The sequence below is a fragment of the Vidua macroura genome, chromosome 1 (genome assembly GCF_024509145.1).
Source record: "Vidua macroura isolate BioBank_ID:100142 chromosome 1, ASM2450914v1, whole genome shotgun sequence".
In the NCBI taxonomy this organism is placed as follows: Eukaryota; Metazoa; Chordata; class Aves; order Passeriformes; family Viduidae; genus Vidua; species Vidua macroura.
The window spans coordinates 42,105,424-42,131,606 of record NC_071571.1 but is presented as its reverse complement, the minus strand read 5'-3'; the positions used below and the strand labels follow the sequence as shown (position 1 = coordinate 42,131,606).

General features: G+C 37.8%; 1 protein-coding gene across 4 annotated transcripts in view; it reads right to left on the bottom strand.

Annotated features, from left to right (window-relative positions):
- ANO10 (anoctamin 10) overlaps positions 1 to 25,890 on the bottom strand; it is a 121,500-nt gene extending 95,610 nt beyond the window's left edge. For 2 of the 4 annotated variants that reach the window (XR_008439825.1, XM_053993679.1), the window contains exons 1-12: positions 25,770 to 25,875; positions 22,769 to 22,882; positions 22,457 to 22,630; positions 21,241 to 21,423; positions 19,711 to 19,845; positions 18,135 to 18,254; positions 15,562 to 16,131; positions 13,122 to 13,177; positions 11,602 to 11,676; positions 10,461 to 10,643; positions 6,916 to 7,107; positions 4,717 to 4,845 (exon numbers count right to left, since the gene is read on the bottom strand). Coding sequence is in view for 1 of the 4 variants with exons in the window: in XM_053993679.1 (XP_053849654.1) it covers positions 4,717 to 4,845; positions 6,916 to 7,107; positions 10,461 to 10,643; positions 11,602 to 11,676; positions 13,122 to 13,177; positions 15,562 to 16,131; positions 18,135 to 18,254; positions 19,711 to 19,845; positions 21,241 to 21,423; positions 22,457 to 22,630; positions 22,769 to 22,826 (1,875 nt within the window). In the remaining 3 variants the exon portion in view is untranslated. Of the gene's footprint in view, positions 1 to 1,037; positions 1,185 to 1,872; positions 2,041 to 4,716; positions 4,846 to 6,915; positions 7,108 to 10,460; positions 10,644 to 11,601; positions 11,677 to 13,121; positions 13,178 to 15,561; positions 16,132 to 18,134; positions 18,255 to 19,710; positions 19,846 to 21,240; positions 21,424 to 22,456; positions 22,631 to 22,768; positions 22,883 to 25,769 lie in introns of those variants that run through there. The other 2 variants (XR_008439828.1, XR_008439830.1) reach the window with 2 other exon arrangements.
- Positions 25,891 to 26,183: the final 293 nt, after the last annotated feature.

Genomic DNA, 26,183 nt, shown 5'->3' with positions numbered 1-26,183 from the left:
TATGATTCCTGATTTCCAGCCTTTTATAAATGGACCATCAGCTCCTTCTCACTCAGAAAAACCAAAGCTTAAGAAAGGATTATTTCCTTTATTCTACTCCATACTTCTTACAGAACTGACTTTTCAATACAGGTTTTCCTATGATGCTGATAAAGATCTATGTCCTTATAGAGGACACCATGAAGTTAAATCAACACAGACCAGCTGTTTAAGCCATGCTTACTACAAATACACCACCCACGTCTCTATGCAAAGGTCCTCATTTTCATCTACAGCACATCTGATTACCTTCTTCCCAAAATCGTGTTTCTAGATGGCAATGTCAGATTTTATATTACCATTATCAAGAAGGACCTTCATTACTACTGAGTATTTCCAAGCTAATTCCCAAATCCCTCACGTGTCGTAGAACAGCCAGGCTAAGTGCACTTTTGTAAAAAAGCTTTCCATTAGTTTACTACACTTCAGAGCTGGATACACGAGTTGTTTTTGGAGGCTAGGACACATTCACAAGGAGCTGTACCTCACAGCTACTGCTTCAAAACACCACTACTGATGTACTGTTAGAAGGAAAAATGACTCTTTAAGAGTTGTACTTAAGAGTAGAACTTATTTCTTGAACTCAGCTCTTAGAGTAGTCCAGACACTGATTTAATTTTCATTCCTTAAATTTATCAGAGTCCACATTAAAAAGAAACAGTCATCAGAAACAAAACTCTTTGCCAACAATTTTTACAAGAAAAATGTTAAGAAACACTGCAGAATTAAGGTTATACTTGTTTTAATCTACCTCCCTAACTATGTACCAATTTTCTTCAGAGTTATTTCTTTTTTTTTGTGGTTAAAATCAGCATAGGCAGTCAGAAGTGATCTGGAACAGTTTCACACAAGCACAGACGCATGCTTGGAATGCCCTACTTTGCACCTGAATTCACACCAGAATTATGTGTCTACGGTGAAGTCTGAATAACTAAACACACAATATGATACAACTGTTTTAAAATTATGTTAATAAGGATTTATTGTTTCCTGCTTTAAGAGCATTCAGCTACTTCTTTTTGTTTAAAAACTGCACTGGCTGTTAGCATCCATACATAAGTAAAAGAGGGGAGTTTCATCATTCTGCTCCTGGTTCAAATCACGTTGCCATGGAAGCAGATGTTGAATTGATGAAAATAGGTCAACTGTTAAAAAAAAAAATTACTAGCTTAATACTTTAAAAATTATTATTATATTTTATTATTTTAATGCTTGCCATTATTTTGAAATTGGAAATATTTTATTCTGTGGTATTTTCGTTAACATTTACTTCACTCACACAATACATATTCCCACCAAAAATGTAGATAGTATCAGAGTTAAGAGTTGTTAATGGGAAAAAATATTTTGCATAAATCAGCAGGGGTTGGGTACAGAATGCTTACAAGAATATCACACACAGTTCTTTGTTACTTCAGTACTGTGGTGTTAAATGTTGCCATATAAATTGTTTCCATTAGAAGAGGATTAGTGTTATTATTAAAAAGCACTAACATTTTTTTAAAAGAAAACAGAAAAAAAATCAAGACATTGCTAATACCTATGCTTGGCTTTGACAGCAAGAGTGCTTTTCTGTTTAGTTTTGCAACAAACAGATATAGACATACTTAACTGGAGTCTAAGTTACTAAAAACTTATTAAAATACTTAAAGACAGCTAAAATTTAAGTAGGTTACCCCATCAATAGAACATGTGAAAATACACATAGCCTACTCAAAGAAACTTTTCTTTTAACATTTTCAAACTGCCTGCCAAGATGCTGTCAAAATAGCGCAAACACAGTAAAATGTTCATCTTCACCTGCAGTAAACACCAGAAAATAAAATAACTCACCTGCATCATGTTTTTCTGAATCTCTGCTAGGTGATCCAAAACACTTTTCTATCAACTCTCTGACACATCTGAAATTCTTTCTACCTTGACATCAACATACTTTAGACGCATCAGGTTTGTCCTAGAAGTTTAATGTAATGTATTCTGCTCCTGAATACTTCTTTACAACTGAAATGCAGAGTTTAATCATAAATAAAGGTGTATGGGAATACTGCCAATACATGAGATTTGTGCTCCTTTCATATTTCAGAGATCTTTCTGTAGATTAAGTGATATTTAAAGTAAAAAGGCTCAGTGGTGCTGAAGTCCTGCAAATTTAATCCGGCACAAATCTACCACAGCACTGCTGTGTCTCCCACACACCGCTGCTCCTGCCCTGCTCCCTAGTGAACAGGGTCAGACAGCTTCTCCCACACCAATTCCCTGATCTGTTTCATCATGCACCAGGTAAAAGAAAGTCCCAGTGCAACAGATAAGATGGGAGTAAATACACAGGAAGCAAAAGCAAAAACATCCCCATCTCTTGAAGCTGACATAAATCTATACTGCTGCTGTTCATAGCCCCACAGCATCCAGTAATCCTCCTTTCTTCAAACCTTTTGTAATCAATGTTTTAACCTGAAATATGTACAAAAGAACTGATTAAAAAAAATTTCTGTAATTAAAAACATGTTTAACTGTCAACACAACTGAAACAATTTTCAACAGAAATAGAACCCATGTTTGCTGTGCTCATTTTCATATAGTTTTTTAAAATTAAATTTCTGTATAAAATGTGTTTCACTTTGGAGAACTCTTTTTGACTCTAGAAAGTTCAATATTTGTGTTATGAAACTTTTTGCAATATTGTATGACCTGAGCTATTCTCCATCTCTTTATAAACTAAAACAAACCAACAAAAAAACCCCCAAACCCTACACCTGTGAAGATATTAAAAACTGTTTAAAATGTACTGAAAGAATGCCCTCAAGGAGACTGCAGAAGTCTTACATTTCATATTCAGTATTTTTGGAACTGTTTGTAACCAACCAACAACATTCCAAAAAAATCACAAGGCTCATTATGCTTCAGAAACATATTGTAAGACTCACATGTTGATTTTGTATCTCTCTGTTTTCTCAGACAATAAATAGCTGGTAATAACAGAAAAACAACCACCAAAAAAAAAAATCAGACTGGCATATTTAAAATCATCAGGCATAGTTGATACTTTTGATTAAAACTTTTTAAATAGATCTTTTCTGACCACTGCATTATGGCTTGTTGTTTTGTTGTTTGGTTGTTTTGGGTTTTCTTAATTAAGCAGAATAATTAGAGAAAACTTGAATTTTCTTTAACCTAATTAATACCTTTAATTTCCTCTGGCTGGTCCAGTATTAGCCTCCAACAGTCCCTGCATACAATGATAATTATAGATTGGTGGTCTTCACCAAAGGTGTTTCTCTATATAAGACAACATTTTCCCCTCTCCTCCCCTCAGTACTAATTTACCTTTTCCATTCAAACTTTCTTCTCTTCCCTTTGTTTTCTGAATCTCCCTTTCCACATCATTTATAGGTAATTTGAGATACAATGTTAAGGAGTTCCAAGAGCTACCTAATTATTATGCTGCAATTCCTGTTCCCTAAAGGGTTGCATATATACAGAATTTAAATTTAGAGAAAAATGCTGGTATTCTCCTTTGGTCTACCAAGAAACAGAGGTCAGCCTAGAGATCAAATAGCCAGCTTCACATTTAAACAGATAAAAGGCTAACACACAGCAGGCAAAGGCAAAACCAGCCCCATCTCTGAGCTGTCAGAAATCCATACTGCTTACATAGACTCACCCAGTTTTCACAAGATTACCTCTCTAGGTATGTTGTCCAGTAATGAGCTCTATCATTACATTTGACTTGCTAAATTAGTTTTATATTAAAACTACACCTCACTGAGGTTAATGTAAATGTCGACATGTGCATAATAGAAGAGTGCATCAGGCTGCCTGTAGATGCAAATTTCAGCAAACCAGTTGACATGATTCATATTTACAGCTAACTCTGCAAACCTTAAGGCTTGGAAAATAAAACTCAAAGCAAGCTCATAATTCATTGCAAACACTTAATAGCTGTAAAATGAACAAAAAAGAAATATATGATCCTGATGCACCTCTGTAAGGTGATGCACTTTTGTAACTACACATACAAAATCCAGACCTTTTGCCATGAGAAAAGTAATGCAGTTTCTAAAAGCTGAAATAAAATAATGGAAAGTCAAGGTAATGCAATACAATAAAGCCCTGAAGGAAAGATTTATAAGGGCAAAGTCCTGCAATATCAGTTCTGTAAAATACCCACAGTCATCCCTCCATGTCTGAAAAGGAATTACACTGATGTGCTTACCACATGGAATTAGAAGATTAAACCCAAATGCTGTTACAATCACAAATATTTACAGTCATGACACATAGTTGTTTCAGATAAGCCCTGTAGGATACATCCATAGAGATTATGTCAGAAGTCTTTTTAAGATATGCTGGGGTCACAACCCAAGCAGAGAAATAAATAGTTCACAAAAATATGATTATTCTGCTTCTTGAAATAGCACTACTAAATACTTGAAGTACATGAAGCAACAAATCCATGGTATCTTGGGAATGCTTGGGAAAGTATGGTGACAGCATTCACAGTAAATGAAAACACAGAATAGAAAGAAACCAAAAAGAAAGACTTTGAAACACTTCTTCGATAGGGAAATCTTAATTTCCTTCTAATATAAGATGTGAGGTAAAGTCTAATTCCTGCTATCATTTCTACTAATGTTTGTGTTATTTGCTGCAACATGCATTTTTTGAGGGCAGACTTACCTCCACCAATGCCACAGTCAGAACAAGGTCCATTTTTGAGTCTGGGAAAAGGGCGTCCACTTCTGGAGACATTCCAATCAGTATACAATTGGTAACAACAGATATTACACTCATAGTTTCAAAGGCCAACTGAAATAAAACAAAAATATATTTACAGTTATGACCATTACCTCTAGCTTACTAGCCCCCAAATTGCTCTGCATGATACCACTCTCTTCATTAAAGCCTCAGAAGACCTATTAGTTTAACTTATTTTCTATCATCTTTTGAATTCTATGGCATAGGACTTGTTTGGCAAGAAGTCCAGACCTCATCAGCTTGACAAGACCACAACAAGGTTGTAACCTGAACACATTTAAGAGTAAGCACTCATCTGCAGTTGTACTCCCAAACAAACTTATTTCAGGATAAAGTGCAAAATTCCAAGAGGAACTAGTAGTCCTAACACTGGTTTTGGAAGTTCTGTCTGAATGTTAAGAGGAAAAGGTAAGAATGGTTCAGAAAGCCCTTTTAAAATCACAAGCACTTAAGATTTGTTGAAAGATTTACATTTAAACACATGCAATAGGACAGAAGAAGCTCTTGCCTATAGAGCTCCCACAAAATGTCTGAAAATACAGCTTTACAATTATATTTGCAATATAATGGTTACTTACTCCAAGGTCTTATCTGGAATGAGAAAGACTGACACAGAATTGTAGTGACTGTCACAATGAATTAGCAGAAATAACTTTCTCCTTGACAAGAAGCTAGTAACTCAGCTCACCTGATAAAATAATTCCAGCATTCCTTTAACAGAAATCTTTCAGCAAATGCTCTCATTTCCCATATGAAATGGATGACTCAAAAATTTAGTTATTATTTTTAATTCACAAAGCGAATTCCTTTCTGCTATTATTTAAAAAACGACGCCGTAAAACCAAATTACTGTACTGTAGTAATGTAATATTTTTTCAGCCTACTCCCTTGATTGAAGCAAACTATTCTAGCAAAAAACAAATGCTATTAATACACCTGCAGCTATACTTGTGACCACAGCCTGATTATTCTGGTGGTTTCACAATTGATCAATGCAGCTATATGCCATTAAGATGTTGGCAGCATAGATCTGGACTGAGAAAGTATATCCCATGTTAAAATACAATCAGATTATAATTCACACATTTAAATTACATATTAAAAGACTTCACCTCTAAGTCCACTTCATTAATATCTACGTATGTATCTAATGAACATTTCTCAGAATCCTTGGTTTGCATGTTTTTACTCTATATGTTCTATTTGAGGTTTCAGGATTTCATTTTTCACCTCTCACTTGCTTCAGTTGATAACATTTACAACCTCTCCGAACTGAATAATCCATAATCTCACTGTGCCCTTTACCTCCATTACATAACATTAGAAAACCTGTTAAATAGAACTAGAATATGGATCATCTCCTAGAAAGGTCTCCCAACCTTATCAGACTCCCTTATCAAGCACCGCTGTTATGGAATGCTAAAGCTTCCAGGTGCAATTTAGTCACTCCAGAAAACTCTGGTCAGGATCAGTTCACTGATGCAGCACACTCAACAGGCCCCAGAATAGCTGGTGGCAGCATGACTGCATGGACAAACAAGTGAGGACAGAAAATGCTTAACCCAGTACTATTACCATGAAATTGTTTAGATAGACTACAGTGTTCAGACTGTGCAGAAAGTTCCAGCTCCTGCTCACAGATCCAGATTATTTTCAAATTAGTCAGCTTAAGCACCAGTAACCATGGGTGCATAGGCCACAAGCCTGGCTTAGGAATCCTGCTACTTACCCATTCTTCCACTTCTTTTGAAACCCCTGCTGAGCTCCACACTTCTGAGACAGCATCAGAAGTTCCCATTTCTAAAATACACTGGCTATAAAGAATACTGGGCAGTAGCTGGAAGCTCTGCTTTGTTGAAGTTGGAACAAAAGTACAATACATACACAAGAACTAAAGAAAACATCTGCTTTCTTTTCCAAGACAAAAAGGCATGCGGTCAAAAATCCCACCCAAAATATCACTGGGATATACAGTTGGACAGATGATATTCCAGGGCATGGAAGAGAACAATGTACCTACTGAACTTTGGAGTGGCTCATGGGACAAACACAAAGCTTTCATACTGTTGCTGAAACCTCTTTTTAACAAATTAATAGAAAAAAAGAAGACACAAAAATTACCTGCCAAACACCAATATTTGCTGTGGGTTCTGCAAATGGACGCTTGTAAACTCTGCACATCTTTAAGGCATCAGAGTATATCTCTGTGATGTTGTTTAACACTGCAAAAACAGCTGCCAGTGGATAAACACATGAGAAAAGACTCACATAGCCAAACTGTAGGAACAACTCCAAGTAATCATCAAAAGTACCCTGAAAAACAGAAGAAATATAACAACAACTTTAACTTACAAAAAACCTATGATGAAACAGAGAAATTGTACTACAGTTTGTAAACACGTTTCCTCATCCCTAATCAGTTGTTTGGAAATGACTGCTGATAGTAGACAAGAAGAATTTCTTAAAAATCCAATTAATTTGGAATTATTCAATCACTAAAAACTTCTTATAAGGAGTGACCCAGGTTTTTCCTTTTGCCTAATACATTTTCTGCAAGTCACACTTCCTATCCTTATTACATGAAGTAACTACACATTCAACCTATGCAGGTTTCTGAGCATCTCAGTTAAACAGTAACAGAAGGAACAGTGAGGAACAGAAAAACAGCACCACGCATTTAAACTGACAGAACATCCTCCAGAGAGCACTGTGGCAATAAAAGTCCTAGTATTTCAGACTGTCCATGAAGGACCTCACCAGAATGGTAGGCTGGTAGATACGCAAATCTTTTCTGGTATTTCTGCTTATTTTTTTTCAAAATGGGTAGGACAGTTTTAGTGGACCACTTGAGGATTGCAATCTACAAGACAGCACTGACATCTGAAAAGAATAATTAGTGCAAACAAAAAACCCTATTTAACAAATTCCAATAGGTCTGTCCTCTGATCTTTAAACCAAGAATGTGGGTACTTAAATACTGATTAAGTACTCACATGCAGGTGATAATACATTTATTTGCATATTAGTTTTGTAGTATTAATAACAGTTTGCTATGATTGCAGCAATTTTGTTATGAAAGAACCGCCCCTTTTAAAGAAAAAGTGTTCATAAACAAGGGATGGTGAAATACCACAAAGAAGTTAAAGTGGGTATCTTGTATTTACACAGACACATGTATTGTCCTCTCTCTCAAAACTGAAATCATGGAGACTTGACAGAAACTGAAATTGCTGCAAGAACCACATTAAAGTGGTTTTGGCTCCATGCATCAGACACATGGTTATCTACTCTTTTTTGCCCATCATAGCTGTTAAACTGACTGCCCTCTCCAACACCTAGTGCTTTTTTCTCCTAAGAAACAGAGAGAGGCAGCAGAAGTCCACAAGCCCACAAATCAACATGGGGTACTCATTAATTGCATTTCTCACTCGAGCTCGTTTTGAAGTTCCACGGTATAGTTCAGTCTCGCAAGCCAATCTGCAGGCCAGACCATGAACAGCTACCTAACTTGTAAAGTCATTAAGATTTTTTTCCTCAGAAACATTTTGTACAAAATCTGTATTTCACTAAGGTCTTCTTTAGAGCCATTTGCAGGAACATCCAGTGGAATGGCAGCCACACACTTGCTACTGCTATCATTTTCTCAGACAATCACTGCAGGCAGAAAGAGAGCTTTCCTTTGTGCTCCTCCTTCTGGTAACTGCAAAGTATTCCCACTGCTTCCTTATGCTTCTTATTTCCTTGCCCAATACCTATTGGCTTTTAGAATAGCAGAGTATGAAGTAAGTAAGTATTTCTTTTTCTCCTACTCAATTTATGAAACTTTGTGTTAGGAAAACAGGAGTCTGAGACGATGTTAAAGAAATTTGTAACTGTGCCATCGGCAGCCACAACATCAGCTACAGCATCAAGGAAACAAAAACAAGGAATAAGTTAAGGGAAAAAATTAACTAGAGGAGTGAAGCAGAAATTAGAAAAATAATAATTAAAAAATTATTGCAGGATGTTTTTACATCTTAAACAGGGCTGGATATTTGAAAAGTAAGTGAGAATGAGGACAAAAAGTATAGAGAATTAAATGCTGAAGAGTATACAAAAGAAGGAATCAAAACCAAAGAGCCTGAAACACAGAATTCTGTCAAGACTCCTCAGTTACTAAACAGTCAAATGCTTCCCCCTTGTGACAGCTTTAATTTTAGAAATATTCTTGCCTGCTGACAGCTCACTGCTTGCAAACAAATCAGCGGTCTAATATCGTTTATTCACAAGCACAGTAAAACAATAATCTTTAGATTGAATATAAAATGAAGGCTTTGAGTACACAGCATTTAGAACTGAGACTGAGGCTAGCAGTGGACATATCCAAGGCAAAGGCCTAACTCTCTACAATTGACCTCTTGGGTACCCGTAAAAAACTATTCAGGGTACAACAGTACAACAGGTGCAGCTTCATTTGATCCAGCTCTGCAGAAGAAGCACTGGGCAATGTGACTCAGAGTCACCACACTGGTTTTGTATGTGACAGCTGAGAATCAGGAGTCAGCTCAGGTCTAAGAGGCAGAGCTTATTTGGTCAGGCCTGATGCTGACACACAGCTCTGGGAGCTGTGCTGGCCTATGTGCAGGTGCAGTGCTGGACTGTGCTGATTTACCAGCTCACACATTAACGCAGGGACTTCTATTGTGTTCTGCACTGCCAGACAGGTTAATTCTATCTCCCTCCAACCTTCACACAGGAACACATTTGTACAGTTTTTAAATTGCAAAGGTGATAGTTCTTTCTCCTTTTCCCATTTCATGGCACTTAATGCAGGAAGAATCTGATATGGTGTTATTACCAAATTTCAATGTACCTTTATTACCAAATTTCAATTTCATGTACCTTTTACATGCAAGGTACACTATCTACATGTACTTCTTATTCTGTAAAAGCAAAAATCATACAGTATTAAGACTCTTGTGACTGTGCTGGCAGCATCTGATCAAGTTGTCAGCCAGTCTGTGAGGCCTTAAATACACACCAACATCCACTGTGTAAATTCCTTTAGAATTTTAAGTAATGAATTGCATGGAATCTGCTAAATACAATTAAAAATTATACTGGGTAGGAGGTGGTCAAGAACAGAACCAAGAAGACAGTGAATACCAAAGCCATGGTTTTGAGAGGCAAGAGTATCCAGCAGGAATATTGTTTTGAAGAGTTAGTTTCTTCTGTCCTCCATTTCTGGCCCCATCGAGATGTAAGTGCTCTCTCTCAGGTTCTAGTTTAACTGACCATTTAAACTAGTACCACTGCAAAATCAAACCAAAACAGAAATAACATCCCTCTTCCCTGTGTCAGCCTACTCATCCTGGTAGTCTTTGGGTTACCCTTGGGGATTAAGGGCATATTACACAAATACTTCTTTCCAGTGATATGGGGTTAGGTAGCTCCAGATAGAGCTGTTCATTCCTTCCCCTTCATTCTCGTGTTACTAGGATCCTGCACTGTATCCACTTCTTGATCCAGGATAACACACAGCTGCATAAACAGCTACCAGCAAAGCTGATGAAGCTAGAAATAAGCTGCCATGCCAGAAAGCCAAAAATATTCTTGTTTGCCTTGGCTGATGCCTCTGTCAACTACAGCCCAGAAAAGTTTTAACTCTTTTAAGTACCACAACATACCAAATAGGTTCCCATTTCTTTCTCCATGTTGACCTGTTCAGCTAATGACAGGTCCATATCAGATTTCTTGGAGCACATGCGTTTCTTCATCCTCCTGTTGTATCTCTTCTGGAGCCAGTAAGGAAGCAAGGATTCTGCAAATTGGTTGAGGATCTGCGAAGTTATCAGCAAAGTGGCCAAGCTCTTAAGTTAAAAAAAAAAAAAAAAAAAAAAAAATTCAACTGTGATGAACCTATGATCATTTGCAATTCTGTGACCTCAAGTAACACTCTAAGTTACTATACTACGAAAAAAAGGCCAGCCTAACAAACCTAGGAATAGCATATGAAAAGTGTAGATGATCTAGTTCCCATCCTTTGCTGTGTGCTGAAAAGGACTAATTAGGAGTTAGCAGTCTAAATATTTTGGGTATCTGGTTGTATCTTGAAGACAGTACACCAAGTACAATGAAGGGTAATGCATATTTAATATATGCCAATGACACTCACAGAACTAAAGACAGAATTTTTTCTATGTCTTTCATTTCTTGATTGTACCTGAAAGTAGAGAAAATGGCACAAATGTTATGTCTGGTATAGGAATGTAAAGTATTTTGTTAGAGATCACTTCAGAGTAACAGAGGTCTTGAGCTGAAGTTCTTGTTGTACTGCTCATTATGTTTAGAGCAAAATATTTTCCTCATACCAAATTTTAATGCATTTGAGTGTGAAAGTTGATTTAAAATACCACCTACAAATTATTTTTGCTTTTATTTATTCTCAGATCCTCACTGTAGTCAAACTTAATCACGACCCTATCCTCAAGAGTGTCTCATTAAGAACACTACAGAGAAGAACAACTTCTAACATGAAAGGAAATAGAGAGGAAATGAAAATTTCCCAGTCTCATCTGTGTGAGAAAATAATCAAATTTATTTGAAAACAGTTCCTTATTTATACAGAGAGAAAGAATTACTCTATTCTGCTATGATTCTGCAATAATGTTAGGGGAACTGAAACATGGAAGCTGGATTTCTAAGAAAATATAGGTGAAATATATTAATTTCCATGTATATGTTTTAAAATAACCACTGAAGTCTGTTTTTATCAATCCTTTATTTTCCTAGATTCACCAACATTCTTAAGATGTTCTTGGCACTCACCTGCCTCAAAAGCTTCATATCAAACAACACAAAGGCAATGTAGAAGAGAGATGCAAAACAATTTAAGAAGTTGAACTGCAAATAAAAATATTTGGTTTTAGTACTCGAGCAAAAGTTCAGATGCAGAATATCATCTAACTTAACAGCTGCCTTGACTAAATGGCTTCCACGAAGATGTAAACTGCCCATCAAAATTTTCTTTACCATTCTTAAACAATTAGATCAGAAGAAACACATTTTCAATATTGGTCTTACTCAGTTTTTCACTTAACAAGCTTAATGCTTACCTAAAGCAGTGTATAAAGAGAGCTACAACTGAATTACGAAATGTGGACATTAAAAACACATCACCTTCTACTTAACTTTAATTTTTTGGCAATTTGTCCAGATAACATTAGAAAAGGGATATACTGATCTCTATTTAGAGCAGTGACTTTTTAAAAAAGAGATACTTTGTCAAAATACACGTGTTGGGTGATATGTCTCTCAATCTCTAAAATGTTCCTTTATATATGTTAGCCACAGTTCATGTTTAATCACTTCAAAAGGTTTTATGGCCAAGAGAAATATTCCCTACTTCTAAAATGAGACCTAATCACAGTAATCAAATTCTGAAGTTTCCTACTTGCTGTAAGTGCTGCAGCTCCTGTTTTAGAACTTTTGGCCAATACAGATAATATTGGGAGTGCAGAGAGCCATTCACAGACTGAGAATGAAAACTGGGGGAAACTTACACTTAACAGTTCATAACTTTTTAATCATTTTGTATAAATACCCTATGGGTAAAAAAAAAAATGTTTTTAAGTCTTATGAGAAAGGCTACAGGAGGAGACAAAGCTGTAAGTGATAGCTACAAGAGTTTTAGATCCAGAGGTTACCAGTAACAGATGGGTAACACTGAGATTTAACACAAAAAAAGCTCCAAAACAAAACAAACAAACCCCAAATAAACACACACACACACATACGAAAACATGGTGAAGGAAATAAAGAAGGAACTCTAAGGAAACTGAGGAAATAAAAAAGGAAGAAACTTCTTTCCTTTTCAAAAAGGAATCAAGAAGATTGGATAAATGAAAGAGATCCGTGTATGCTATGAACTACACGGGAGTAGACTGACGAACAGGCATTTTCAGGTTCCTCAGACAGGTTGTCTGAATGTTAATATACGTGTAAGTTAGTACACAAACTTTTCAAAATATGGTTTACCATAAAATCGTGCAAAAAATAGTTCTCAGTTGAAGACAGGACCACACCAATTAGAAGAAACTTATATATTATTCATGAATGAACAATTCAATGCAAATAAAAAGCCAACTCCCCACTATAAAAGAGGCATCTAAAATAGTCTAGCAGTTACTGCAACCATAACAGAAATTTTCTTTACTCTGATATTTGTGCTACTCTTTGGCCTTGAGCAAAACTGCAGGTCACTGTGGTAATGCTAGGAAGGCACTAATAAAATACAGCACAAGCTGTCTTTTTAATAATCCTAAAAGCCACTTATATGACATACTCACCACTAAAACCTTCAGAATTAAATGATTCTGATATGAAGATTCCAGCCTGTGATTTTCTAAAATACCAACAAAAATATTAATTAGTAAACAGCAGAAGCTCCTACCATGTACTACACATTGCTATCCAAAGAGTGAACAGACACTTTTAGTCCACATGAAAATTACTTATCTAATAGTTTATATTATTCCAACACTTCATGGTAGAAATAATTTACTCTATACCAATCCCTCACTTAATCAATGAAGCTAATCTGATCCACAGTATTAATCACCCATATTTTTGACTACAACTCCAGTATTTTTCTATCACAAAAGTTTCTTCATTTATCTATTTCTTACACTGAAGAGCTATTTTATAAAAGAAAAAACATCCATCGCTCTTAAGACTTAACAAAATGTGTCTAGTTATTGATTGCTCTTTGGCTGAAAACTAATGGGAATATATAATGAAAAGTAAAAATATCAAATTTGATTCAAAACCAGTAAATGCTCACAGAAATATTCCCATCTCTCTCCAAGAAATTTAGATAAGACCCTACACTCTGAAGCAAGACTAGAGTATGTGAAGTTGAACAGATGCATTACTCATTCTAAATTGAGATTTTCAGTTCATTGAAGATAAACTGTCAGAACCTGATGTATCAGGAAATCCCCTCTCAGGGGAATCAAGAACCTGATTTACTAGAGAGGAGAAAAGGGAAGTGGATATGAGATTTTCAATTCCTTTCTGCTATTTGTTACATTGTACCTTTAAAGCCCTGAGTAAGCAGTAACTGGGAAGGCAGCACACCAGCATGTGTTGTGTCAACAAGGCTGAAAAGAGACACCATCACCTACGGACCTTGCTCAGGACAAAACAGCAGAGCTCTGCTCTGACAGGAGCACTAAGTTAGGGCTGACACGTGAAAATGCACTCAAGTGACTGCAATTTTTACTTTTAGCCTTCACTACACAATCAGCTTTCATGATAAATGGGTGCAAGAGGGGTGCTTAAAATACCCCAGATTGTTTCCCATGCTTTGTCACTTTAGCTGTTGAAGTCAGATATTATCTGAAAATATGCCAGGTGGGAGAGAAGATAGGACAGCCAGATGAGCTTTTCAGCCTATTCAGAGCATGGAAGCAGAAACATATTGGATAGCACAGAAAAGGCACAAGCTGTCAGTGTAGCAGGTTACATAAATACTGCCTCTGCTGAATATGAAACATCAGCTTAAATCCAAAAAAGTCTGGATTAAAAAACCCCTTGAGTTGCCTGTTAAAGACCTTTTAGTCTATCAGATCAACATAACTGGGTACTTCACAGAAATGCTTTTTTTGCAGTATAATAAAAACAATTAAACAAAACAGCCAACTGAGCCCTTGATATGAATTTTTAAATCATTATTTAAACAAAAGCCTTGAACAGTTATAAACAAAGAAATTGCTTGCTTTTACTATCATGGATGTCAGGTTGAATTTGCTGAGCAAATCATTTTGGCAGGCATAACCAACCCCCACTTCAACACCTGTTTTTATTCTGTCTTCTGCATCAACCTCCCCTTTGCTTTATCTTCCTTCTCTTATTTTTCTGGGTCTCCAGCTTTAATAATCTGGATTCTGTCCTGCAAATCAATGCCATATGGAGCTACATGAAGCAGTTAATTCTCCATTAGCTTAACCTATTAACTTTGTCTGAAAGTGACTTCACATGTCTGTAGAAGTGCTAAAATTCAAAATAAACACCAGCATTTCACTGTCCTTATGTTAGGTTGCAAAACACAAGGCCCAATCTGTTAAATAAATCACACACATGAGAGGAAAAAAAGGTAATCTATTAACATTCCTCCTCTTCTGAGGGTGCCCAGAGAAACACATTTTGATTGGGATGTGGAATCCTAGTCTTTATTATATATGTACCATACATAAACACTCATGTGCCCTTTAGAGTGGGCTTAGATTTGGTCCCACTATCTCAGTGCCTCTGCCCTCTGCACTGACGTACAGTAGACGAAAGTATAGTAAGCAAACCCAGGTTGTGGGTGCAACTTGCCAGGACAATCCTTCCTGCCATCCATGCACCTCTGAGCTCTTATCCCCATGCTCTCCCCCCACCCCTTTTACCAGCACTATGGCTGACACAGCCAGACAAAGAGCTAAATCAGGGAGGGGGAACTTCTGCACCAAAGGCAGAGAGAGGCTGAGGAGCAAGGCAGGATCACTCCTTCTGATGGCATGTCAGACTCAGACCAAATTAAACCAAATATGAAACTGCAATCTCAGAACACTCAACATATAAGAAGTTAAAAGGGCCATTTCTTTTACCCCACAGCAAGAACCTACTTTGGGAAATCTCTTTAGCATTCTGTTGAACAAGAGCTCACAGTAATGTATTCTACAAAGAAACAAATTCTAAGTATGTGGGATTCTAACTTGAAAGAAGAATGAACAACTTTCTTACCCCACGATGTTAAGAATTCAGCAGCATAACGATAGATACGGTTCATAATTTCAATCACAACAGCATAGATGATACTGGGCACGTACAGCATCAAACTGCTGAAGTTAGACTCGTTCTCTTTGTGATAATCCAGAGCCCACTGCTCCAAGTCAAAGTAAATCATCATCACGTACAGTGAGAAGTAGAGGCAAAGGCACACAAATGGTAAGGACACCAGGTAAATCCGTAACTGTCTCTTAAAACTTGAGTACACTGGCTCCTCCCTCCCAGTGACAGGATTGATCCCCAGCACGCCGTGGAAGCCTGGTCTTGGCTCTTCAAACTGTCGTTTCATCAGCAGCGTGCCCCAGCGGTACGTCAGGATGGCGCAGATCCGCTTCCAGACCTCCAGTATGACAGTGGACCACAGCAGATTGAATGTGGCAAACATCACGTATTTGTCGTAGTCTTCCCACGCAAACATGTAATAAGGGATCCCAATGACAGCCATTGGAATCAAAGCAAATGTGAAGTATTCTAAGAAGCCAAAGTAAAGAGCAATGGTTTCGCCAAAGTAGCAGCGTATGTCATCTGCAGAAAGAAATGAATCAGCTAAGACTACACCTAACAGAGATGTCAGTACAATATCAAACTTGACCTTATATGAACTTACAACTTTTCATTGGCCAGAATTTTTTTTCTAAATAACACAATGAATAGAATTGTTTTTTCTTTCTTCCTTCACCCTTATTACAAAAAGTCAGATGGTTATCTGAATTATTTTTTTCTATGTTACATATATACCCACATAAACATACCATTCAAATGGCAAGGAAGTCAAACAGGTATCCAGAGAAAGGAAAGAAAAAAAAAAAAAAAACAAAAACAAAAAAAACCCAACCAAAGAGAAAACACTATCATTCTTGAAGACAGAATTCATCAATGAATGGCATGGAAGACATTTGATGTAACAAAAACCATTTTAACAGCAAGTGACACCCAGCTTCTGAAAATTCCCACTGGCATATGTACTCCTGGGAAACAAATTTGTTTCAGCTTGCTCAGAGACAAAAAGGGCTGGTTGTGCTTTGACAACCCTCAAGGAACTAAAGGAATAGATGGACAGATTTATCAAAATCTTAAATCTTAAACACATCAGATAAAAGTACTCAGGTTGAGATACTCTCTTCAGCAGACAACTTGTATATGAAATACATACTTACTGTACTCACTAAATTGGTCTGCTCAGGTGCTACAGAGACCTAAAAAGTGCACTAGTAATGGGTACATTTCATGACAGATGTATTACCTCCAAGAAGACATATCACTTATCTTACTAATAAAAAACTTAGGATTATTATTCATATAATCTAGAAATTATTAGATACAGAAATGCCTACCAAACAGTTTAGAATGCTGAAATCTCTTGTCTTTGCCTGACCAGATGACCAGATTGCTTGTATGCAACTGTTTTATATTTACCAGCTTAAAGAAACCGCCATAGAAGCAAGACCTCTGAATTGATACTGTAAATGCACTGCCACAGTGCATTACCTCTGTAATAAACTGCCACAAAAAAAACCTCATATGCAATACCAGAATATTCTTATGGCTTACAAAACACTACAACAGAAGTTTACAATTGTCACCCAGATAACAGTCTCTGAAAGCAAGAAGGAAAGGTAAACAGACAGAAGGATCAGCACTCTAACATCCCAGTAAATCAAAAATTCATTAACAAATATATTCAAGTGTAGGTCATTAGCATCATTTCGCACTCCAACATGAAAGATATCCCTAAATTACTACAATTTAACAGGCTCCTGGGATGTGCTTCAAAATTTTGTATGGATTCAGTGTCAGTCCAAAAAAAAAAAACCAAAAAAACAAAACAAAACAAACAAAAAAAAAACCAACAACAACAACAAAAACTTTTTCACATAAACAAAAGACCAGCACACACCATAAGGCTCCTAACACAATACTCTGGAGGCAGGCATTATCGAGCCAGATCTTTAACATCCTGCAGCTCAGGAAAGAACCTCAAACAACTGCAAGACCCAGAGACTTATAATTAGGCAAGCTCCCAAATGCTTCTTTTCTTATTTTTAAATAAAGTTTACAGTTTTAGAGTTTAGAACTTAACTTTCCATATTTCCAGACTAAAAATTATATTCATTGTAATATTATTCAGTGTCTAAAATATACTCAAGTGATGCTGGCATGCAACAACATTCAGACACTGAATTTAAAACAAACAGTTTAAATACACTTTTGACACATCTACAACACAAAAAAGCTTTGGGAGTTCCAGACATGTGGGAGCTTGTCAAGAGTCAGTTTGAAAAAACAGTCTTGGCTTGGACCATTCCTGCTTTACTGATGGCTGGGGAGAATTTGTGATGTGCAGAATGCTGTTACATGGAAACTCACAGACTACAGACTCTGGCATCACCAATTCTGCAAGTCTAGAATCATTTCAGCAGGTCACACAGGAAACACTAAAAGAGGAAACACTTGTCCAAATGGTAAAGAGCAGTGGTCTAATTTCACAACTCCACTGCATGACCACAATGCAAAGGCTGTTGACATACCTAAAGGCTGATAACCAACTTTCACTCGGCCATACCAGCTGTGACAAAGTTTTTTCAACTCTTCTCTGTCATGCAGAGGGAAAATTTGAACAAGAATACCACTGGTCAATAATCTTCTCACTAGAAGAGAAAAGAAAAAACAGATACCTAGCACTCCTTCAAAGGACAGTGAAGTTGATGTAAGTAAACAGGTTGTGTTGTGTACTTAGCAAGCCTAAAGTTCCTTTGAAACAGATCTAGCACTCAAATCCTAAAAAAAATTGTCTCATGTTAATTAAAAAATTATAACAGTATATTTGCAATAAAAGCAGATGCAGCTTCAATAGCAAAAAGTGCTACAGGTCAGGACTGAAATGCCTCATGTAGCTTTGCAGGGATAGTCACAGGGATAGTCACAAAGCCATCACTAATTTTGGGAAAGATAGAAAAAACCCTTTGAATTACCAGTTTACACTAATTCATAAATTGCATCACATCTTCATTGCAAACAAACTACATATTCCACAATTTGTATTTAGCTTAGTTATGAAAAGCAATACTACATATGTGGATAAACAATGAACAAACTGCTCTGAAGTTACAACCATAGAGAAAATAAAATATATTAAAAAACAGGAAGGCAATGAAGTGTGACAGTGTTTTACTATTTCCCATCATCATCTGCTTCACACAACTAGAAAAATACTTTATCTATATTAAAAAATTATCAATGTAAACTATCTGACATCTACATTTATTTACGTTTCTTGAACACAGATCTCCTTCTCTGATGATCAACACTAAAGAATAAAGATTCTGTTAATAAAAGGACATACAATTATTAAGATATATTCTCCTAAGAATCTGTAGCATCTCTGTCAACAAACTATTTTCAGCTACCATAAAGATAGCACCAGGTCTCATTGCTTCTTTCTTCCGTGAAAAGGAAAAGCTCTTGAAGCAATGAGGAAGACCAGTGAAACCAAATAAATAAAACTTCCTTCCTATTATGAAATTTATAACTCGGGAGCACTGGTACCCATTCCAGTATTTTTATACAGAGAGAATCCAAGTATATAATCATGTAACTTAAATAAAAAATACTTTTGGTACTAATTAAAAATAATGGGTAACACCAACATGTGCAAAAGCTATCCAGCTGAAGAGAACATAAGGCCAGAGCCTCAGCCTCACAGAACAACTCAGGATGGACGGCCCTCTGGGATTGGCCCTCTGGGAGTAATTCGGTCCACCTTCCTGCTCAAGGTAGGTGTGGCTTAAATAGGGCTTGCCTAGCAAGGATTTACAAGTCTCCCAGGACAGTTATCAACAGTCTCTAAATCCCTGATCAAATGTTTGATTACACTGTTGAGAAAAATACTTTCTTGATACCTATTCAGAGTTTCTCTTGTTGTATTGTGCATCCATTGCCTTTTGTCCTATTACTGAAGCACTGAAAAAACAAATTTGGTTAAAAATAGTGGGACTTGAACATCTGAAGAATTTCTCTTCTTTATAGGAAAATTAATTTTTTTTCACCATGAACACTATCCTGCCTCAACTCAGTGAGTTAAAGGCAACAAACTACATTACTTACCAATTGATTTTCCTGGGTACAGTTTTGCCTGAGGATATCCAGGGATCATTTTTTCATCTTTGGCTCTCAAATTTTCAAGTTCATGTTTGATGATGTACTGACATTCTGCCATTGTAAGGAAATTGTGATTGTCATCTAAATAAAAAGGAAGGTTGTATGAAATGGTGCAGCACACAACCCTGGCAGCAAACAACTACAAAAAATTACCAGAATCGGGAAAAAAAAAATTACAGCAGCAAACCTATGTCAACTCCATCAATTTATCACCATGGAAACAAGAGTTAGATTTTCTTGACATAAAAACAAATTTTCCCCCCTTAAGAATAAGAAACTATAGGGATTGCCCTAAATACACTAAGGAAAAATCTAAAATATCAACAAAACTCTAATACAAAGAATAACAGTATATTATAGTTTAACTGGGCAACCAGAAATACTACCAAGACAATACAGACTGCAGGGCTTCTTTTCTAGGTGACAATTTCTCTGATTGCACCTGGACAAAACTAAAATTACATTTGTGCTTTTAAAAAGAAAAAATACCAGGAGATACAGCCAATAATATATTTACAACAGTTGGAAATCCATCTAATCCCAGAGATTCTGTTAGCAGTGGAATTTGTGACAGATTTGCATTAATAATGTAAAGGCATGAAAGAAATGGAAGTGGCACTTTTGCAACTGACAACTCTTTTGAAGGCTTCCTAATTTCAGGAAAGCAAGGTCACAAAACTGAAGGCACTGCAACAGTTATTGCACAGCAGTGGTGTTGAGCAAAACTGCCACTGAACAACGAAACTTAAAATTGTTTCAGACAGACCCAAGAACCTTTATATTGAAAATGTGGTGAAAGGCATCACTCAAACAGGCACATTAAAAGCATTAGCAATACTAATCTGTAGAGTAAAAAAATTAGCTCTACTACTGTAGGGGTGTTAAATACCTTATAAGCAGCACATTTAAACGGAAATGTTTCTGTGTTGGCACCCCAACAAAATGAAAGAGGAAAAGGAATGATTCCACTAATCAGGCCCAAATCCCACTGAATGTGTCAGTAGTATTAATTATTGTTTGTCTGATGTGCACATGTAACTGAGAAAAAAATGTTTCTATTTTTTCCAGCTTATTTTAAGATCATAAGCCTCAAAACTGGCTCACAGAAATTAAATTCCTACATTAATTCATAACATGGACTGATAATCATAAAATCATGTTTATCAGCTATTCTTCTTGTCTTATTTTCCCAGAAAATCTTTCATACAAGTAAGAGACTATTTGGAGCATAGAAAAGCATGAAGGAAAAGACAAGCAAAAAATTAAAGCCATGTGAAAGAAACCAAAATTCATTATATGACTTGAATTTCCATAGTTAAAAACAAGTATTTTTTTTTTTTTCATGGCTTGGTCTTCCACTTGCTCTTCACAGTTACCATTCCAAGGAATAGAAAGACTGTAAAAGATTTAGCAGTGTAATTGCTTATAATCTTTTGTCACCACTTTGCAATGACAAAGATTCCTACAATCGCTTACCTGCAAAATGTTTGAAAGTCTTTCTACTGCTGTATGTAAAAGTTCTCATTGAGTTATCACTGCATTCCTTCACCAAACCTACAGTTTCAGCTCCCAGCAACAGCCTTAAGTGGGAAGCTCCAACTAGATAAATATTTTCAACTCCATTTTCCGTAACCAGTGGTTTAATCAGTAGCTGTGCACCTTTAAAGTAAAGAGGGGTAAAATAAGCAAGAAAATACATTAAATTATGTCTAAAAGCCCTAGCATTTTAGCATCCAATGTATTGGCCCTAGCTAACAGGACTGCTGAAAATGTCTCTTCTTAAGGGCACAAAGAGCTAAGGTTTCAACAGTACTTGACATAAGTTATTCAGAATCTTGAAGTGAAGGGTCACCCCCTGATTTAGCCCTGTTTCTGTTGAACCACTCTCAACAATAAACTGGAACAATGGGATCTATCTGTTTGGATCTATTCCCCTAAGGTTCACACCATAAAGGCAAGAAGTGCTTCTGCAAATGGTCCCAGTGATTTTAAGGAGACTAGATTTTTTAAACAGAAGCATCCCTAACTTAGCTAAAGGAGGCTTGACAGCAATTTTGTATTCACAAATCCATCAGCCACAGAAATATTACTGACCATAAGCAATAAGCTACAACAGCCACAAATAATGACTTTAAAAAAGTTTTTAAAAAAAGTGAAAGAAATTACAAATAAATTAGCCTAACTTCAACTCCCAGAGGCATACCAAAACAAGTAATGAAATATTGCATTTTTAAGACGCTTCATGCTAACAAAAAGTATAAATAAAAACCAACAGGAAGTTACCAAGATTAAATTGCTTTCTGCTAACTTAATTTTGTTCTACAACATAGTACAAAGTCTTATGGACAGGATGTGAAGCATCTTCATTTAGGCAAGGCTTACTATGTTTCTGTAAGCAACAGGAGAAACATGTCTAGATAACTGCTATAAAAACTGAAATCAAAACTACATTGAACCATAGGTTATCAGGGCTTCAGTGCAAAAAATGGAAGAATTCTAGGAGTTTAATTGGCATTTGACCTTAAGCCAATGTTTTCATTAATAACAGGGTTAAGTGGGTTCAAAAAACACAAAACGAGATTGGCAAGCAATCATTATACCACAAATTTCCTGAAAACTAATTGTATGTCTTCATACTATGGTGACAGCCAATTTGATTTCAAAGTGCTACAGAAAATCACACTGTACTCACCTCCATTTGCCTTTTTGTCCACTATTCGTTTAGTGAACCACTCTATGGTTTCTTCTTTGGTGCCCTTTGCAAGTTCAATTACTACCAGGGGCCTGAAGTTAGACTCAACAGTATCCAAGAAAGACCAGCTTTCCACCATCTCTTTCGCTTTTCCCGCCATCTTGTGAGAGCTTGCTAAGTACAAAATCAAAATAAAATGTAAGTGCTAAAAAAAACACCTGGTACAAATCTAAAACAAACAAAACTTTACTGTAGTGAGTTACACAAGCCTGTGCTTATCAAAGGCATAGGTGTGAACTTTAATGCACTTACTACTACCAGGTTGAGTAACCTCTGCAGTTGTCAAGATGCTACTGATCTCCCATGGCATTTAAGTCCTACTCTCTAGGTAGGAAAACTGTTGTTGCTATGTAGAGCAAAGCAGTACTGAGAGGAAAGCAAATAAATAAATTAAATCAGTAAGGTGAAACTATCCTCTAAAACAACAGCCTGCAACTTCTGACAGTGTATTTGTCAGGAAATGAAAACATTAACAGAAACTTAGTCAGGTATCTAAAAATCAATAAGCTTCTCGTGGTGTGAGTATGCAAACACATTATAAGGAAGAACCTTCTCAGTAAATCTTGTGAAGCTTTAACCATACCAAGGAAATTTACAACCATCTTGGGTGTGAGTAAGACCTATCATACTGACATGCAAATTACACTCAAAGCACTTAACTGACTTTCTGGAACCCATATACCAAGTGTTCTGTGGCAAAGTCCAGCTGTAAAGCACTGACAGCACAACTTATGTGTAAATGCTCCAAATGATCTAAGCAGGCCTTGATAGACTCACAGACCCAGGCTGGAAAAGGCCTTCAAGATTGAGTCCAACCATTAATGCAGAACTTCCAAGTCCACCACTAAACAAGGTCTCCAAGAGCCACATTTACAGAGCTTTTAAATACCTTCAGGGATGGTGACTCAACCATTTCCCTGGACAGCCTGTTTCAATGTCTGGCAACCCTTTCCATGATGAATTTTTTCACAGAATTGTAATGGCACAGCTTGAAGCCATTTTCTCTTGTTTTATCACTTGTTACTTGGCAGACCCCCACCTTGCAACAACCTCTTCTCAGGTAGCTGTAGAGAGTGATAACATTTCCTCTGAGCCTTCTTTTCTTCAGGCTGAACAACCCCAGGTGCTTCTCTTTTGTCTTGTTAACAAATTTTGTATAAATTATTCTACAAAGATCATTGTATCATCCTTCATAAAGCAACTTAGAGATGTTGATATAAAACAAATCTGTTAACTAACTTACTCTGTTAAAAAAAAAAAAAAAGTAAAGAAACCCAAACAAAAAAATCTGAATCTATGACAGATTTAATTTACTAAATTTAAAAGTGGGGGGAAGGTTTGGTGATTTTGGTTTGGGGGTTTTGGGTATTTTTTTTTTTATATTATCTTGACTGAAGAAGGGAATTTACCCACTGCCTTTAAACAGTTTCCCCACTCCTGTTAAAATACTTAATTTCTAAGGAAGTTGCTTTAAGGATGCAGTTCAGCTTTTATGACCATTATACTTCTGTGATGGAGGACAAATCAGTCTCCAGTATTTCATATAAATTATCCTACAAAATACAGTGATACTGTAAACATATGCATATCATAATAAACGAATCTATTCAACTTGTCAATTTCAACTTGCAGAAAAAAGCTTTCAAACCAAATTTCAATGGGGTTTTTGGTTAGTTTCACTTGCCTTTTCACAGGCATGCAATTCTGCTACATACAGATAGATCTACAGCTCTGAACCCAAGTATTCATGTCTTTAAAAAAATGCACTGGATTAATAATGATTTTTTTTAATTTCAGATGTGAATCTGTACAAACAGAATGAACCAGACAAAGAAGAACATAATCAGCGATGAGGCACTGTAACTGAGCTTGTCAGTGACTAACTACACTGTCTTGACAAGTCACTGCACCTTAATACATCACTATCCATAATCAGGGGTTTGCAGGGGTTTGCTAAAATTATGCCTGACACACTGTGTATATTGCCATTTCTAAAGAATTCAAAGAATGAAAAACACTAGATAATTGGTTAAGAATATCACTTTGCAGAACAGTTATCTCTTAAAAACAGCCTTTTTTAATAAACAGTGTGCTACTCAGTGAATTTGGCTCCTACCATTTTTTTCAGAATCATCGTCCTTGGCATGGTGACTGTAAGAATCACAGAATCATCACAGAATCAAAGACTGGTTTTGCCTGGAGGTACTTTAAAGATCACCTAGTTCCAAATCCCTTGCCATGGGAAAGGACACCTTCCACTAGACCAGGTTGCTCAGAGCCACATTCAACCTGGCCTTGAACAATGTCAGGGATGGGGCACCCACAGCTTCTCTGGGTAATCTGTTCTAGTGCCTCACCACCCTCACAGTAAAGAATTTCTTCCTAATATCTAACCCAAACCTACTCTCTTTCAGTTTATTTTCAGGCTTATTACCACTGAAAACTACAACAGAGCTGAGGTACTCTTCCAAATCGTGCCTGTGTGATTTCCAAACTTATTTTCCTAACAGGTTGTCCAACGCCCAGCACAGACCCTACGGGAGGTAATTTTGGAAGGTTATTTGGCCTCTTCATTCATCCTACACACCGTGTAACCAGTGACAGATCCAGAAGCACAGGAAACAACCTAAGAAGGCCCTCGAATCCCCGAGCTCCCGCTGTCACGAAGTGCCGAGTGGCGGTCACAATTAATTAGGTTGGAAAAGACCTCTGGGACCATCGGCTCTAACCCATGAGCAAGGATCACCTTGTCAGCTCAGGGCAGAGGGAGCTGCAGCCCTTTCCCGGGGCGTGTGGGTCAGAGCCAGGCTCACCGCCCAGCCTCCACCCGCTCGGCGGCCCCGGGAGCCGCCACGTCCGGGCCGTGCTCTAAGGCGGCCCATCACGGCTCCTTCCTACTGCCAGGCTGCGCCACGCTCTCCTTTTTTAGGAACGCAAATACCGGGGAGGAGAGCAGCCCGGCCAGTGACTCACTCCCTGCCCCTGGTTCGGCCGCGCTCGCCGGCGGCCGCCGCCCTGCACCGCTCCGCCGGCCGCCCGCAGCCCACCGCGGCCGCGAGCACCACCCCGAGCAATGCCGGGGCGGCGGGGGAAGCGCCGGGGGAAGCGCCGGGACTGTCACGGCTGCCCAGGCTCGGCACTGGCTCCGCGCCGCGGCGGGGTGGGCGGGAAGGGCGGAAGCTCCTCCCCTGGCGGCGGCGCAGGCAGCAAGAGCCCCTTCCCGCTGAGCGCCGGCCGCCCACTCCTCACTCACCGCCGGTGCCGGCTCCACATCCGCAGGGCAGGGCGGGGCTGAGGCGGGCGGCGGCCGCAGGCACCGGGCGCTGCCAGGACGGGCGCCGGGCCGGCCCAGCGTGACACCGCCCGCCGCTGCCGCCGGCCACGCCCCTCGCCGTGGCGTGGCCCGGCCCGGCCCGGCCCAGCCCATGTCTGCCCGCCCGCCCCTTCTGCGGCCTTTCACAATGCTCCAATGTCAGCGTTTTAAAAATGCTCCGGTGTCAGTGTTTCAGCAACGCTCGTATGGACCGCCAGCTCTCACTTAATCTTCTTATTTCCACCTTTTGCTGCCTGTGCTGCCCCCTGTCCCAGAATCACAGAATCAATTAGGTTGGAAAAGACTTCTAAGACCCTCGAGGCCAACCTATGACTGAACAGCACTGTGTCAATC